Source organism: Heloderma suspectum, chromosome 6 (assembly GCF_057233095.1).
Source record: "Heloderma suspectum isolate Gila_16-S chromosome 6, 16-S_ref, whole genome shotgun sequence".
Taxonomy (NCBI): Eukaryota; Metazoa; Chordata; class Lepidosauria; order Squamata; family Helodermatidae; genus Heloderma; species Heloderma suspectum.
Window position 1 is genome coordinate 41,238,712 of NC_139463.1, and position 17,959 is coordinate 41,256,670.

Below are 17,959 nucleotides of genomic sequence, written 5' to 3' on the forward strand. Positions count from 1 at the left end.
TCAAGCACGACGGCTGCGCCCCGTGTGGGAGATCCGCTTTCCCCATCACGCAGAGCTACAGCCCATCCTGCCTGCCTCGTTAACAGTCCTGTGCCGCCCGTCAGAAACACGTGTGTTGCATCCACATGCCACCCATACATTTCCCCCCCTCGTCGCACACTTCTTGGGTGTACCCCTTGATGTAACGTGTGAAGCGGCCCTGCTCATGCAGTGGGTGGGGGCGGTACACCAACCCCCCTCCTCCGTCTTTGCCTGTCGCCTCTCCCTCCCTCCCGCCAGCCAGCAATTAGTACAGTCCGAAAGGGAGGTGGGGGGAGTCTCCGCGAGACTCGCGACCCAGACTCCCCACCCTCCGGCAGCCAGCTGATGCCGGCAGCCAGCGCGCAAGCCGCCGCGGCCAGCTCGGGGGAAACCGGCGAGGGCGGCGGCAAGCAGGGGGAAGGGGTGACCGCTCGAGGAAGGGCTCCGCAGGGGCGTCCCGGGGTTGGCCCGGCCGATCCATCGACCAGAGCCGCGAGTCCGCTTCGTCTCGCCAGAGGAGGAAGAGGAGCGGCAGGGAGGTCGCGTCGCAGCCGCGGGAGGCAGGGCGCGCTGCGCCACCAAGCCGGAGCTCCGGCGCGCCTCGGCAGCCTGACCGCCGGCGCGCGCGGTGGGAGGGAGCCGCTGCTGCGAGGCGGAGCGGGGGGGGGAGGAGGGGGAGGGGAAGCGATGGCTCACGGCTAACCACATCCGCGCCGGATCGGCTCCGAAATAGCGGCGCTTCTTTCGGCTGCCTTCCTGCCCGCCCCTCCATTTTGAAGACGCGGCGCGGCGCGGCGCGACTTCGCCCGTCGGAAACCGCGCCCGGCCTGATGGCGTTCAGCTCGTCCTGGCAGATCCTGTCGCCCGTGCAGTGGGCCAAGTGGACGTGGTCCGCGGTGCGAGGCAGCGGCGGCGGCCCGGGCTCCGAGCAGGAGGGCAGCATCGCCGGCGGAGACGGGGAGGCTCACGCGGTGCTGCCCGGGCAGCCGCAGGACGACGAGGAGGAGGATGCGCAGGCGGAGACCAAGTCGCTGAGCCTCAGGCAAGTCTCGCTGGCGCCCGCGTTCGGGCGCGGGGCCCTTTCACACGTGACGCGGGGCCAACTCGAATTAGCCGCCGCGTCTTCGCAAATCAGACGGAGGCGGCGCTCGCTGGCTGGCTCGCTCACGCGGGCGTAACTTGCTTCTTTGGGTCGACTTGATGGTTGTACACTCGAGGGCTGGTTCACACATGTATGCGTGTGTCGTGCCCTTCACAGGCGCAATGCTGCGGAGAGAACTTGCGCGTCGCTTCGTCTCCAGAACTGTTTTTCAGCGGTTTCCCTGTTCAGATGCCAGCAATCAAGCGTAGAGATAGTGCTTGCTGGTGTGAACTGGGCCTTGGTGACTGGCAGCTGAACGTGTGGGCTGGCACCCCTGAGTGCTACCAGGTTTGTGGCTGTGTGATGACTTGGCCTGGGGTTAGATTTATAATGGCTCATTCACACATGCAGGTCCTTCTCACTTTATGTTGCATTCATTAAGTGGGGAATGTGTGTGTGTGTGCGCACCAGCCCAAAGCTGTAGTTCATCAAGGCTTCCTGACAAACGGACCCGTATTTTATGCTTGGTTGATAGATCCACACTTTATGTTTTCAGGTATGCGCTGAAAACGTATTGGGTGTATGCTTTTAAAAAAACATAATGTGTGAAGCAGCTCTTCTATTGCTAGAATGAAGTTTTCTCGTTAGCTAGGTTTTTCCCTCTGCAGTCTCATTTGAATATGTACTAATGAAGGAAGTGCCTCTAAGTATGTGTAGAATGCATGTATTTATTATGTGTTCTTCCTGCCCTTCCTCCTAGGAGCTCAGTACACGTGCTCTTTCTCCTCCATAGTCAGGTAACTATAACCCATAATAATAATAATTCTGTGGGAGGAGAAATGTGCGTGGCTACTCTAGGCTGGGTTGAGCTCCAGGACCTGTATTTCAGGAAGTAACTGCAGGGCTTAATTCTGCCTGAAATTCGTGTTGCCCTCTGATGTAGAGGTTCTCACTTCTGCTGCCAGATTGGGGAATACGGTTTGGCTGTCATAGTCCTAGGGTGGGGAACCTTAAGCTCAGGGGCCAAATCCAGCCCTCTTGGGTCACAACATGGGTCCCAACAGATGGCCATGCCCCTTTCCCCCAACCACTGATTTAGTGGTTTCCTAGCTGTTGTGCAGCTTTTTCTCGATTCTGAAAGGCTGACATGCCTCTCCTAAGGCTCAGTAACTGGCTGTATGAGCTTTAAGCTGCAATATGCTGGTATGTTTTGTATTTTTCCCCACCCACCACTGAAATGCTGCCCCAGAGAGCTTCTCTGAAATGGAACGTGACCCTCCAGCTGAAAGACGTTCCCTACCCTCATGATAGTCAGAGGCCATGGCAAGGTACTCTGCACATGCTCAAGGGCTCTTGGTTCTCTTCTACTTGTCCCAAGGCTGAATTCTGTTGGAAAAAACAGGTTTTTGGGGAGATAGCCTTGATAAGCTTGGCTCAGCTGAAATCCTGCCTTGACACAGGCAAAACAACTACCTTGACTCATTCATTTCTTGGTTGGTCAAGTAAGATGGGGGTGGGAGGAGTCAAAGCATTAACCCTGCCTGGTAGTGGGTACTTCATGATGAGAGAGCGAGAGAGGCACTCAGCACATGTTTTCAGGCCCTGTTCCTTCATTATGGCTTTTTGCAGACCACCGGGCCAAGCATTGGTTAACCCATTACATGTTGATGTGGCAACTACCATTAGGCAGTTTGTCACAGCAGATATATAAAATGTGTTCCACGTATCCCCAGATTTGCAGGGGCCACTTAGAGTGGCCCTACCCTCCTCAGCATTTGGGGATACACACCTTACTTTAGTTTGAGGGTCAGCTACTGGCGGCCCTAGCGCCACACCTGGCCGTCTCAGGGCTGCTGTTTGGCCCCTCTGCTGCCAATCCAGAAGCAAGAGAGGCAGGGACAGAGATAGCAATGGGACTTGCTAGATCTCTACTTTGGAGAGCAGATGCTTTCTCTCTGCCTTGCATCTCTTGCTCAGAATGGCTGTCTAGTCAAACTAGATCACTGACTAGGGCTTTACGTGCTTATGTGAAGCAGCTCTAATTAAGTCCAGAAGGCATTCTAGCACTGAAGCTCCCTTGTGCCTGCTCAAAAATTGCTGCTACTTTCTCATTGTCACCTAGTCGTCCTCCTTGCAAGCTCACAGCTGCGTATTCCTGAGCATGTCTGGAACAAGGCCATCTTCGCCCTTACGCTTTTGTGGGGGGCCCTGTGTGTGTGTGTGTGTGTATGTGTGTGGAGAACGCAACCTTTTTGCTGTTGATGCTTTTTTGGGGTGGGGGGGCGGAAGTTGAGTTGTCAAAAGTCGATGGGGGTGGCATGAACCATTGTAACTGTTCCTTGTACTTACCCTATCCAGGGCTGCCTGGAATGCAGCAACCAGGCACACAGCAAAGAGGCTGGACCGTAGCTCTGTGTTTCTTCCTGTTTGCAGTTTGGGGTGGTGGGTAGGTAGTATGCTGCTGAAAGTGACAGCTAGTTAGGGCTACAGCCTCCCTCCTTTCTACCCTGGGTGGGGTTTCCAACTTTCAGAGATTTACATTTTAGGGAAGTTTTAGACCTAAGGGGGATTGTATGGGGAGACTGAAGACAAAATGGAACATGTTCAAAAGGCACTGGTACATACATAAATTAGGTACATAGCCTTTGTGCAACCAGGTCAACATCACGGGGGGAAACAAATGTGTTAGGAAGTCTGCTTTTTGCTACCAATAGTGTAAAGGATGGTGGTGGTTACTGCTACCTTGCATTTTCCACCCTGGAATCAGGAACCTTCTCTCAGCTTTCATTGGGCGTAATTGTGGCTACTTATCATCACTGAAGAAAGGCATTTTGCACATGCTCAGAAGTGCTGTTGACTTGACATCTTGTTACCTGGGCTAAGTGAATCTTGAAGGAAAGGTCTGTATCACATATAAGCAGTCTGTAGCCCGTGGGGCATATGTAGCCCTCAGCTGACTTATGGGTGGCCTGCAGGGGCCACCCGTAAGCTGCTCCCCAGCTGATTTGCTGGCTGATTAGCATGGGGAACAGCTGAGTAGCACACTGGTAAGTGCATTCCTCTGGTGTTTCCAGTGATAATTGGCTGGACGGCAGAGCTGTGTGCCATAGAAATATAGTGCAGTGGGTGCACTTGTGTGTGAGAGAGAGAGAAAGGGGAGAGGGGGAGTCCAGGCCCTTGACCTGCTGTCCATCGCTGCATGTGTCCCTTGGGAGCAAAAAAGGTTGCCCACCCTGGTCAATATCAACACCGATTAGCCATGATAGACAGTGGAACCTCCATGCACAGAAGCAGTAGGCTTAACGAGTCCCAGACAGGGGTGGGGTTGGGGAAAGCAGGTGATGGCAACCCTGCTTGGGAACTTCCTGAGAGATCCTGCTGGAAAGAAAAGGCTGGATTTAGGGCCAAGCCAGACTTGATTATTTATTATCTGTTTAAAGTACGCTAATGCTGCTTCTCAGCCAGAAAGGCTCCCGGGGCGACTTGCATACAATCAGTTAAACAAGACAGTCCCTGCCTGCAGTCTAAAAAGATACAACACACAAGGAAAAGGGGAAGAGGAGGGAAGAGGAAAAAAAATAGTCATCTTTCAGCAGGACTGGTGGAATGGCCCTGCTTCCCATCTCATCTGACTCAGTACAGCTTGAATGGCTATTATGGTCATGATGTTAAACTGTCTTTTCATCTAATGTGCAGGGTTAAAAAATGCAAATAGCATCTGCTGTGAGGGAGATGCTCTTTGGATTTTTTAAAAAACTGTGCAGCTGAATACAAAGACAGATTTAAGTTGTGTCTAGTTTGGCCCTCGATGGAAGATTTTAATGATAAATCTTGAATGCCCCGCAGCAGAGTCCAGGAAGGTTGGTTAAACCCTGCTCAGGAAGGTGTTCAGAACTGGTGTGGAAGTGGTTAATTTGTCCTTCTCTCCCCTCCTCCTTGGCAGTTCGGATTCAGAAGGCAATTTTGAGACTCCCGAGGCAGAGACCCCAATCCACTCACTGGGGAAGGACCTGGCAGACCCATCTCTGCAGCTGTTGGAGCCCGAGGCTGAGCCCGAAGGTAAAGAGGCACTGAGCTGATAACTTTCATCCCTTTCTATTGAAGTCAGATGGGTGCAATTTCTTCCACAGGTGCTCTTTGTGCAAGTGGCCTCCTGGATCTTTCTGTAGAGTTACCTTACATGATTGTTCACAGGGATAAAGTGACAACTTTAGCATAATATGGGGAACTGTGTTCTACTAATTCAGACCATTGCTGTATAGTGCTGTATAGCTCAGAGGTGTGTTTTCTCAGTGTTCTGCACTGTGGCTGCTATGCATCAGGGTGGAGAGATTGTAATGAGAGCTGGTTGGCCCCTGTGCACTGCAGAAACACAGAAGAATAGTACTGAGTGAAGTATTCAGTGTTGTGAGAAAGCTTCTTTTTTATTTAAACCAAAAGCATGTTTCAAGTCCTTAAGCCTGCAAGGATAGGCTTGAAAGTATGTGGGCAATACATATTCAGATCTTGGGCTTTCAGTCCTGTCTATATGTAGACGTTCAGGTCCATCCTCCAAACACACCACAGCCAAAAGAAAATCAATAAAATCAAATAATTAAATGTGTCTTCATTTGCCTAATGTATAGAGGTATCAGAGTCCAGCTTTTTCTGGTGTAGAATTTTGATTTTCCTGCAAGGTTGGTTGTAACCAGGAATCTGGGCTTTTAACATTAGGGCTGTGAGAACGTACGTTCCCACCTTGCATGCATTCCCACTTTGTATGTGTTTGATAAAACATTGGGAATGTCTGGTGTTTCTTTTAAATATAAATAAATATGCTTCTAGCCCTCATAGTTAGGAAGACGCATTTTGAAAATATATAGGCAGTGTCTGTTGGAGACTCTCACTATCTTTGCATGGATACTGGGTCCACTCTCATAGCCTCCAGTTACGTTCCCTGAAGAGACTACTCCTGATCTAATAATTAATCATTATTAATAAATATTCATTAATAATAAGTATTAATAATAAATATTCATTAATAATAATATGCTGTCATTCCTTCAAAGAGCTTAGAGCAGGATTCATGGTCAACTCCTCTTTTCTTTTATCCTCATAGCAACCCTGTAAGGTAGGCTAGGCATAGAAACAATAACTGGCCCAGTGTGAGCTTCATGGTTTAGCAGGGCATTGAGCCCACATCTCTCTGTTCAAATCCATCACTCTGTCCACTGTACCACACTGCCTCTTCCTCACAGATATTCGGAGTCTCCTGAACGTACATCACTGAAATGAATTCCTGTTAATTCCATTGGGTTATTAACAGGAATTAATAATTAACAGGAGATCTCCCTAATGGATTGTGCATCATGGGTCAGCTCTGTCTTGTCCAGTGGTATATTTTGAAGTGCAGGCATTCATTAGGATTGTCCCCATAGCCACAGCCCCAAGGAGACTCCAAAATGCAGGCCACTCTGTTGACCTCTCTTCTTCTGTCTCTCTCTGAATGTATCTGTATGTGTATAAACACCCAAGAACGGTAGTACATAATGTAATATCCAATTTATTGGAATCAGCTGACGCTTATAGCATAGTGAGCTGGCAGCGTATTGGTTAGCATGTTGGACTTTGGCTGGAGAGACCCTGAGCTTGTATGAGAAAGGGAAAGAAGGACACAGGATGTTTCCAAACAGCATAAGACCACCAGCTGAAGATTTTCCAGGAGTTTCTTTTCCCAGGACCAGCAAGAAGAATAATTTCCCTGCCAGCTTCTGTGAGGATTGCAGCTAAGCTTAGAGGGAGCAGGGATGCCTGAGGGGGTGGCGGATGATGTCATTGTCCAGCGGAGGCTGGGCTGGGGGCTCCGAGGTCAGCAGGGCGGTGAATGCGCTCCGCTTTCAGTCAGAACTCCTTGGATAGCTCCTTTAGAGTTCTGACTGAAACCCGGAGTGGATTCACCGCTCCGCTGACATCGGAGCCACCAGCCTCCTCTGTCAACATCCCTGCTAATGAAAAAACCCCTGTGCTTTGGCCCTGTGAGCCCTGGCTGCACTACCCCACTGGTGTTGTCTCCTACTCTGCTGTCCTTGGCGCCTGAGGCAGCTGCCTTATGTTGTCTTATGATGGGCCTGCCTCTGGGTGTGTGTGTGTGTGTGTGTGTGTGTGTGTGTGCTTTAACCATTCTAAGGGGTGCATGGTGAGGCCTCTTGCTCGAGGCTTGTCTTTTCAAGAGAAGCTCCCCTCTGCCTTTGCGAGGTCCCTTGGAGCACTTCTGCCAGAAGCAGAAAGCGATGGTCCTTGGATAGGAAGTTCTCTCCTTAGCCTTCCTCCCCATACAGCGGCAGCTGCAGTGGGTTCTGTGAGATGGGCCCTGGAGAGGAGCTGCAGTGGTGGGTAGCAGAGAGGCCTGTGAGCCGAGCTATATAAGGCAAAAGATAATAGCATGGACTCTGTGTGAGCCCGTACAGGGAGGTGGAAGAAACCCCTTCTGTGGTGCTGTAAGCTAGAATTTGTAACGCTTAACTCATCGTTGTTCTCGTTCTGCTCTGTGGAGCCTTGTCAGTGTCGTGTTTCTCAAGTTGTGTTCTGGGGAACTTTGGGGTTCCTTAGAAGCTTTTTGGCTGTCAGGCAAGCGTGCGCGTTTGTGTGTTTCCATGTGTGTGCACATATTGCTCTCCGAGATTATCAGTAATGGTGGGCCGCCTTCCTCAAAGGACAGTGTGTCCAGCACTGCTAATGTTCCTCTGCAGTACAGAGCAACAGGGAAACACTGGGTTCTTATTCTCTTGTTCGCTCAGGGCAATGGAGACAGTCAGTAGGCTGTAGCCCAGGGATGTGGATCCTCAGCACTGCAGGCCAAATCTGGCCGGCTTGGGGTCCCAATCTTGCCCTCTGGGCTTCCCTTGTCAGCCCTGCCCCTTCCCCTGATAGTTTGGTGGTGTCCCAGCTTTTTCCCATTTTTCCCATTCTAAAAGGTTGAAATACTTCTCCTGAGGTTTAGTTACTGGCTGTAAGACCTTTAGGGTGCAATCTTACATGTGTTTAGACAGGCAAAAGACCTACATCTCCCATCATTCCCCAGGCAGCTATGCTGGCTGGGGAATGCTGGGAGTTGTAGGACTTTTGTCTGTCTAAACATGCATAGGATTGTGCCCTTAAGCTAAAATACACTTGTGTTTTTGGCCACACCCCTCAGCCCCACCCACCGCTGGCATGTGGCTCCCGAGAGCTTCTCATAAGATGAATCCAGCCCTCAGACTGAAAGAGGTTGGACACCCTTGCCTTAGCTAGTACCCTGTGTGAATGGATTGCGCCCCTGCCTCCACAAATCTCCCCAGGATCTCTGCAAAGCAGGGAGGGTTCTGTGGCAAAAATGTTGATGCAGAAAGGGTTCCGTCAAGGTAGATAGTTCGAAAACCCCTGGTGTAGTGTGTGCTGCAAAGCCCCTGATTAAAATCTTACCTTGGCCATGACTAAACCTGTGCTTTACAGCCTTTTTTGCGGGGTGGAATTTAAAATAATACTGGCCTACCTGAGAGGGCCGTTGTGACAATTACAGAGGTAACGTATGTGAAGAAACACACTGAAGTGCCAAGTCTTTTGTTGTTATTTTTATTGCAGCAGGTATTTTACATTCGATCTCATTTATTGGCCATGTTCATGTGTAACGGTAAGCCATAATTTAGTGTTACATGCATGAGTAGGAATGAACCCACGCAAAGTATCGCAAAGTTCACACGCTGCCCCCTTACCTCCCTTTCTCCCATGCATCTAGTAGGATGAATAAACCAGGCTTCAGTTTTGCTTTAGCAGATGCTTGGCTTGGTGTTAGTGCAAACCAGAAATTAGGGTTTAAAGTAAACTCTAGTTTGCTAAACAAACCACAAAAACAATCCAGGGTTTGAAGTTGATTTGTCTAGCAGTTGCCTTGAGTTTATTTTAAACTACAATTCTTGGTTTGCATGTAAGAACAACCCAAGAATCTGCTACAGCAGTGACGTACAATTTGTGACCCCCCCCCCAAGGCCTTTCCTGTGGGCCCTATGGGAGACCTGATTCACCCCACACTGCCACTGAATTCCCTGCCGTCTTACTTTCCATTCCTTCCCCAGAGATCCTCATACAAATCGCTGGTGTGTGAGCACATATGTGGGCTGTGTGCGGCCCACTGAGCTAGCATTGAAAAGGTTGTGCACCCCTGCGCTAAAGTGAAACTGAAGCCTAGTTTGTTCTTTCAGCTGTGCTGGAGAAGAAGAGGGATCGGGAGAGTGCTTTGCATGGGCACATTCTTGCTCGTGCACATACAACTAAATTATGGTTTACCGTTATGTGCAGACTCACCCATTGTCTTGGCCACATTTTATAATCACAAATCCAACAGCCGGTGCAGACCTTGATCTGGGTTTGAGCAGGCGTTCTGCTGTGGACTCCCTGCCTCTGTTCCCTTTACCTGTAAAATAATGATAATAGTGTCCTGTCTCACAGGGTGATTTTGAGGGCAAATACAATGCAAAACATTATGTAGGTTTAGTTTGCTCATTTTACAGACAGGAGGAAGTTGAGGCTAAGGAAGAGCTGGATGGGGATTTCAGCTAAGGCATCTTGGATCAGTTCTAGGCATTGGGTCTTCCAGGTGTATGACAGGTGCTAAGATAGACAAACACATTTATTTTGGCATAGGCTTGCGTGGATTTCATCAGATGCTTATTTCATCAGATGGATGGAATATTTAGGAGAGTTTCAGCTTTGTATACAGTGCTTATGGTGTGTGTGTTTGTGTGGGGGGGAAGAATTCTAATAATTGAGGTCAAACGGAAATTAAATGCAGAAAGCACTGACAGCGACAATTACATTATTAACAGTGGTCATTTCCACTGCGGTTGTTGCTGATGACGCAAATACCTCTGAACTAGGTAAGGCAATTGGCACATATCATGTGATAAGAATCCTTTATCTCGATTCAAGCCTCTGGCTATAGGATTAAACCTGTTGAGGAATTCTAACTCAGCAGTCTCTTGCTCTAATCTCCCTTTGCATTTTCTTTGCTCCACAAGGGCCACATTAAGGTCAGCATATAAACCTGAAACTCTCCAGAATACTCCGTGCATCTAATGAAGTGGAATATAGTCCACAAAAGTTTGTGTCAGAATAAATGTGTTAGCCTTTAGGGTGCCAAAAGACTCCTTGTGATGTTTTGCTGCAATAGACATAGGGTGCAATCCTATGCATGTTTAGACAGAAAGAAATGGCTGGGGCATGCTGGGAGTTGTAGGACTTCTTTCTGACTAAATATGCATAGAATTGGGCCCTAAAATAGCTAAAAAGGTAAAGGTAAAGGTGTCCCCAACCAGTCGTGACTCTAGGGTGCGGTGCTCATCTCCATTTCTAAGCCGAAGAGCCAGCGCTGTCTGAAGATGCTTCCGTGGTCATGTGGCCGGCATGACTGAACACTGAGGTGCACGGAACGCTGTTACCTTTCCCGCCGAGGCGGTACCTATTTATCTACTTGCAATTTCTTGCTTTCGAACTGGTAGGTTGGCAGGAGCTGGGACTGAAGACGGGAGCTCACTCTGTCACGCGGCACTCGGGTCTCGAGCTGCTGTCCTGCCGATCTTCCGGTCTGCAGTTCAGCGTCTTAACCACTAAGCCACCGCGGCCCCCTAAAATGGCTGCCCCTCTGGAAATTAAAGTGCTTTCTCTTTCAGAGGCTTCTTTTCTACTGTCACTGTGCTCTAGCAATGACACTGGGAAGCCCTCCTCCGCCCCACACCCCATCTTTGGGCGATCAGTACTCTGAACTAGCATGCCAAATATCCACCTTAGTGTTACAACACCTGGGGAAAAAGCTACGATCAGAGAGAAAATTGGCATGTGATGGCTTTTTGTGCTGGTCGGGATTCCTTGGGTGGTGGGGGATTGGTGCAGGTTGAAAGCATTGGGTACACTAAACCTGGGCGCAGCTGACCCATAAACTCGCCCTCAGTTCTGTAAGGAGACTCCTAAAACAGCAAAGCCGTGCAGTACCTTACACATCTTTCAGGAGCATCCTGAGGGAAAGATCTGGTGCAAGGGACTTTGTTGCCTGAAGCAGAACAGGAAATGGTGGGCGCATGCGCGCGCACACACCACCAAGTCAAAGTGCATATTAGTATCCAGTGCCAGCCAAGTTTTTTTGTCAGATGAGGCAGAAAATCCCACAAGCACCCTGGCCATAAAATTAAAACAACAACAACAAAGTAAATTACTTACTTACTTACCTACTTACTTATTTATTTTATTAACGCCCATCTGGCTGGTCACTCAGCCACTCTGGGCGATGTACAAGCATATAATAAAACAGTTTAAAACAATAAAATTCTACAATAAAAACATTTTCTAAAAGACCCTAACCCACCCCAAATGCCTGCCTGAACAACCACGTTTTTAATGCGCGGCAGAAGCTCATTAAAGAGGGGGCATGGCGGAGTTCCCTAGGGAGGGAGTTCCACAGAGTGGGGGCCACCACAGAAAAGGCCCTCTCCCTTGTCCCCACCAGTCTAGCTATCCTGGCTGATGGGACAGAGAGAAGGCCATCTGAGGCTGATCTTGTTAAGCAGCCTGTCTGGTGTTGCTGGAGGCGCTCCTTAAGATAGGCTGGGACGGAACCATATAGGGTTTTAAAGGTCAAAACCAACACCTTGAATTTGGCCTGGAAAACAGCTGGTAACCAGTGCAACTCCTTCAGCACTGGAGTGATGTGATCTTGCCGGCGGCTGCCTTTAATCAGGTGAGCCGCCGCGTTCTGTATCAGCTGCAGCTTCCGAGCCGTCTTCAAGGGTAACCCCACGTAGAGCGCATTACAGTAATCTAAACAAGAGGAGACCAGGGCATGTACTACCGATGGGAGCAGATGGTCGGGAAGGAAGGGGTGCAGCCGCCGTATCAGATGGAGTTGATACAGCGCTGTATCAGTTGGAGTTGATACAGACTTAAGAATCTGCTGCCCTTTCATGACACCCAAAGGCAAGCCACCTGAGGCAGCTGCCTCACTCCGCCTAATGGTAGGGCTGGCCCTGCTGTGGGAGAACGTGGAGGCTTTGAACATGGCAGCTGTTTAGCAGTTTTAACTCTTACTCATGAGGCAGTTGATCTTAAAGAGAAATTTGTGCTCCACAAAATGGCCAGGTGGTTGCTTGCGACAGATATCTGGAGTGCTCTGTGTCCCTTGGTTGTGACAGCTGCACTCAGGCTATGGTGAGCTCCTAGCCTCTCCCTACGATTCTTTGTCTCCTAGAATTTCCCATTCTCCTGCCTGGACCCTCTTCTCCCCTTGCCCTTTGGAGCACCAGAGTCATTTTAAAAACGAGGAAGTGACACTTCCTGCTTGCAGGAATTTGTCTCACTGCTGAATCTCAACCCTTTGCGACTGTTTCTTGTTGCGTTTGGGGTGCTTTGATGCTAGGACATCTTTCTAACAAATGTATCTGGAGAAAAAGCCTGCTAGAGAAATCGCCTGGCTTGGGAGCTTATACATCTCTTCCAAAAGAGAGATAAAAGAGACCGCTAGCTGCAGCCTCTGCTGATGGGGGAAGCGACATCCAGGGGCATCTCAGAGTTCCATTTGGCAACTTTCAGTTTGTGCCCAGGGCCAGCTGGGTAGCTTGGTTTACTCTCTGTTCTCCTTTAGCATGCAGGGATAGCTTGCCAAAACCTTACTGGCATTTAGCCAAAGGGCATTTGATTAATTGTTTGCAACTAACATCTTTCAAGTTGTAGCTTGCACATCCTGGTACATTTCTAAGGGCTGTTCCAGCTACTTGGAAGAGCTTGCTTGTCTTCTGTTACTTGGTGCCTGTGGAGTTCTATTCTGAATCTGTTATCTGCTGCAAAGTTTGCATTTCTGAGAGCCACAGCTTTCTTGTTAAAAACAAGGATAAAGTTTCTAGCCCTTGTGGCTGCAGAATAGCTGCAATAGTTTTTACACAGCACTTCTCTCTGGTGCTTTCTGTATGTTATCTTTCTACAGCCTTGTAAGGTGGGCCAGTATCATCATCTATGTATTAGGGATGGGCAGCTGGGACTAAGAGAAAGTGGCTTGCCTAAGGCTACTATGTGAGTTCATTGCACCAGCTTTCGTTTGAAAATATTTGCAGGTAACATTGCAGGTCTTGGGTTGGTGCAGTGGCTAACTGAAGCCCACCCCAGGGAATCATGTCTTTCTACTCTGTTTTGCTGACAGCTGGCTATTTGGGGCCACGGTGGAGTGGGTACATGCTAGTGGTGTTGATCTATAGGCTCGGGAATTTGTTCTGGCTGCCTTTTGCTTGGGGCTATTCAAGTGAGGCCTGAAGGGGTTCAGGGACATGGTCTTGGAAGGCTACATTTTTAGGTTCGTGCTTGTATGATGACTGTCAAAATGCAGGAAGTTGAGGAAATTGGCACAGCTGCCTTTGCGCTCGTGGTCTGGCTTCTAAGACCACTTCCTCTTCTATTATTTGTATGCGTGAAGAGCCTGACTGCACCAGACACAGGTCCATCTTATCCGGCTTCCGCGGGAAGCACGCACGCAGGACAAGAAGGCTACAAGCCTCCACTGTTTGTATCCTGGCATGCTATTTAAAGATACACTGCCTCTGAAAATGGAGGCTCTGTTTAGCTTAGGAAGCTGCTTTCTACTGAGTCAAACCATTGGTCCCTCTGGTTCAGTACTGTCTACACTGACTAGTGGTGGCTCTCCAGGGTTTCAGCCAAGGGGCTTTCCCAACTTCCTGGAGGTGCTGGGGATTGAACCTGGGGCTTTCACCATCCAGGGCAGTGGAAGCTGGTGGCTCCAATGTCAGTGGGGCAGTGAATCCACTCCGGGTTTCAGTCAGGATACTAAAGGAGCTTGGATAGCTCCTTTAGAATTCTGATTGGTTCTGGCTGAAACCCGGAGCAGATTCACCACCCTGCTGACATCAGAGGCACCAGCCTCCACTAATCCATGGAATGTGCTCTACCACTGAACGATGGGCCCCATGCTTATTAGCTTGTATAACTACTAGCTGTTCATATTCAAATGCATGGAAAGACGAGTCTAATTTTTAAAAGACATCTGTGTTACTAGCCATCACTGCTTCCTGCGGCACAGCAATCTGTACTATTTTAAATTATTTTAATTGGGTTGTTTTGTATTGTCGGCATCCTTAGCTGTCCTGGACATGATTCATGAAAGGGCAGGATATAAATAATTTATAAGAAGTTAATTACATGTTGTTGGAACAAGTACTTTTTTAACACTCCCTGAACCCAATATAAATCAACTTCATTGGGACACTCCTAAATTCTTAAGAATTGGGGAGAGAGTAATTCTAGGGACTGTTATGAGAAGAAAAACACTCCCCCTCTCTCTCCACACTGTTCATAATTCTACAAACCTCTTCTCTTCGGTTACTTCACCTCCCCGCAAAGTTCCTCCCTCCCCCAGTCCTCAAGTCTTTTGCTATATAGAGAATGTGATCCAATCCCATCGAATGTTGTAGAGATCCTACAGTATATTCCTGCTGGGGGGGACCAGAGGTGTTGGGTTAGTGGTGGTATTTAGGGGGCACTTTGAGGTTTTGACCCTGATTAGCTATTTTTGAAATAGTCATACCATAGAACAGGGGTGAGGAAGATGTTAGACTATAACTCCCATCATCCTTGATTGTTGGCTGGTGCTGATGGGAGTTGGAGTCCAACAACTTTGGAAGGGCCACAGGTTTCCCACTCCCCTGTCATAGAAACTGCTGTCAAAGAAACCACTGGGATTGAAGGGCTTACAGCGTTGCTCTTTGGACTGAAGCCTACTTTGGTCTTTGGGCATATAAGGAAAGTTTTTGGCTGGTTGATGAGACTGAGGCAAGAACTGCACTGGCAGTCATCTTCTTCCCCCACAACTCCCTGAAGCCAAATCTGATTTAACAGTTGTTGGGGAGGAAGACGGAGACAGAAGAAAGGAAACTGTTTATTCCACTCAGCTGAGGTTGACTCAGCACTAAGTCACAGAAACCACAATGCAAGCTTTTTCAAAAATAAATCATTATTTGGACACTTGCTGCCTGCACAAGATGAGCTCTGTAAAAACAAACAATGTTAAAAATCGGATCTTTATCAGGATGCACAAAATGGTGGTCACCTTTCATGGCTGATACTCTGTGGCTCAAGAAAGGGGCATGTGCCCCTTGAGATCAGCCCGCTTTGGTGTGCGTGAGAGGGCAGAGCACGCTTGTGGTATGAGTGTGTACATGGGGAAAAGGGAGACCTAATGTGCAACACTTAAGAGTGTGAGCGTAATCCGGCCAAAATTGGCTAACGCAGGTCACATGTTATATCGTTCAAGCGTCTTTATCCTTTGTGGCTTTAAGATCATAAAATTACTTCTAGGAAATAATCAGATGGGCCAAATATTCAGACTTACGGTATTTTATCACAAGTTGAGGAAGTAACTTCAGCAACAAGTAAATTCCCAGTTTCTTCAGCACCCCTCTAAGAGGATACGCTGTGCGCGTGCACACACACGCAGGAGAGAGAGGGAAAACAAGAGGAACAAAATGCTACAGAAGTCCTCAGCCACAATATAGGTCCTCTCCTCCCTTCTGGATGCTGGTACTGCAACTTGGGCCTGTAGTCTGTAAAACCAGGGACAGATCTCAGTCAGTAGATCCCAGGCCTCAGGGCTTCTCCCTTCTACGGAGCCGCTTTTTCTGCTGGCTGGGCTGACTGAGATATTTGGCCCTGCTCCTTGCGGGTCATGACATGGAAGCCACTTCAGCAGGGTTACATTGGGATGCCATTAAATCATAAGATGAACCCTGCCGGCTCATTTCAAAGCACTGCTTAGTCTGGCATTCTGTTAGAGTAATCGGTAAGCCTCTCCTCCATAAATCTGTCTAATTGCCTATTAACGCCCTCTCAGCTAGTGACCGTCGCCTCATCTTGTCCCATAAATTAATTAATACATTAGTTATGTGCTGTGTGAAGAAGGGTTTCCTTTTGAATCTCTCTCCATTCAGCTTCATTTGATGACCCTGGATTCAAAAGTTATATGAGAGGGAAGGAGGCATCTCTCTATCCACTGTCTATATGCTATGCACAATTTTATAATCCTCTGTGATGTCCCCCTCCCCCGCCCCATTGCCATCTAAACTAGAAAGCCCCAAACACTGTGGGCACAAATCCTCAAGATGTGTCAGGCAAGTCTTGGTCTCTGCTCTGCTTCCTCACCTTCGCCAGCTGTATGTGGATAGTAATGCTAACTTACTCTAAAGCAGCCTTTCCCAACCTGGTGCCCTCCAAATATTTTGCACTACAGCTCCCAGTACTCCTGACCACTGGCCATGCTGGCTGGGGCTCAGGACTGGCCTCAAGGGTAGGTATGGTTGGGCACCTGCTGAAGGCCCAAACCTCGGCAGGGGCCCACTGACTGGAGTTGCTCCTCATCTTCACCATTGCAGCCTGCTTTTTCACCTGCCTGTCACTCTGGCCCAGACTGTGGTGGTGGTGAGAAGGAAGAGCAGTTGATGCCCACGGCCTGCTTGCCTACGGGCTCTCTGCACGTCAAGCAAGCAAGTGGTAGCAATGATGAGAAAGAGGATGAGGAGCAAGAGCGGCTGGTGACAATGGCGGTGAGAAGGTAGACTGTCTGAGAGATGGGGTCCATTGAGGGTGTCTTGCCCAAGGGCCCTCAAAAACTTGGAGCTAGGACTGCAGGGGCTTGAAGCAGGGCCAGCCCTACCATTAGGCAGAATGAGGCAGTCGCCTCAGGCAGCAGATGCTGGGAGGTGGCAGGAAGGTGTTGGAGGAGAGAGCTGAATGCCAAGCAGCCTGCCTTGTGCCCCCTAAGCTAACCTGCTGCCTTCAGATGCAGTGGAGGATGCTGTCCCATTGTCAGTGTTGAAGAAACAAGCTAGTCGGCTTTTGTACATGGAACGGGAGAGGATGCCAGCTTGTCCTTTGCCTCAGGCAGCAAAATGTCTTGGGCCAGCTCTGGCTTGAAGTCCAAAACATCTGGAGGGCACCAGGTTGGGGAAGGCTGCATTACATTATTGTAGCCTAGTACTTTCGGCTCTCACTGGCAATATTCTTCTTAAGGCTCCTGGCAGAGGTCTTTCTGTCTCAGTCTTCCTCCAGCATTCTGCTCTGACAAACACCAGTTCTCCAAGCTCCTAGTTCCTGAGATTCTTTTAACTGGAGGTGCTGTAGTTAAATCTGGGGCCTTCTGTAGACAAAGTGTGTGGTCTGTCACTGAGCTATGAACCCTCCTTTTCACATGCTTAGATGCATCTCTTCTTTTAGTACAGCAGAACTTGAAAAACGGGTGCGGGAGCTAAGCCCTAAATACAGAAACAGTCCTTTTTAACTGGTCTGGGCTGCAGCAATTTCTTCCTTCTCCCCATGCCATTATATAGCACTCTCTCGTCGGCCGAGCTTTGTGTGTGTCAGGTTGGATATCACGGTAGACTGACTTTCAGATCCCTCCAGCAATCTGCCCCAGCCTTTTTCTCTCAAAGCGATGGCATTTGAGGCTCACCAAACTTTATGATGCTGCCCCCTCCCCAAATCTGTATCTCTCTCCCCCCACCCGCACCTAAAAGGTCTGTGCTCAGAATAAATTGTGTCAATAAAGGTAGTTTGCGTACACGCACCTAAGCGATTCCAGTTGCAAGGTTGTGGCTTGGACAGTTCACAATTTCACAGAAAGGCTGGGGAAGGGAGGGAGGTAAGATGGCAGCTCTGCAGAGGAAGTCAGCATGCTGTACAGACAGAAGGAGCCCAGGCCGCTTAAAGCCCTGCCAAAAGCTCTGTTTGGTTCCTTAATGCTCAGCAGACAAAACAGCCTTAGTGAATTCAGAATTTCTCAGCAGCCACGAGAGACGTTTT

General features: G+C 49.0%; 1 protein-coding gene across 2 annotated transcripts in view; it reads left to right on the forward strand.

Annotated features, from left to right (window-relative positions):
* The first annotated feature begins 311 nt into the window (after nucleotides 1-311).
* The window catches only part of TACC1 (transforming acidic coiled-coil containing protein 1), an 80,691-nt gene continuing 63,043 nt past the window's right edge, over nucleotides 312-17,959 (forward strand). The window contains exons 1-2 of one of the 2 annotated variants that reach the window (XM_084804052.1): nucleotides 312-1,063; nucleotides 5,046-5,161. In XM_084804052.1, the coding sequence (XP_084660178.1) occupies nucleotides 852-1,063; nucleotides 5,046-5,161 (328 nt within the window). In that variant the 5' untranslated portion in view covers nucleotides 312-851. The remainder of the gene's footprint in view (nucleotides 1,064-5,045; nucleotides 5,162-17,959) is intronic. The other variant, XM_084804051.1, reaches the window with a different exon arrangement.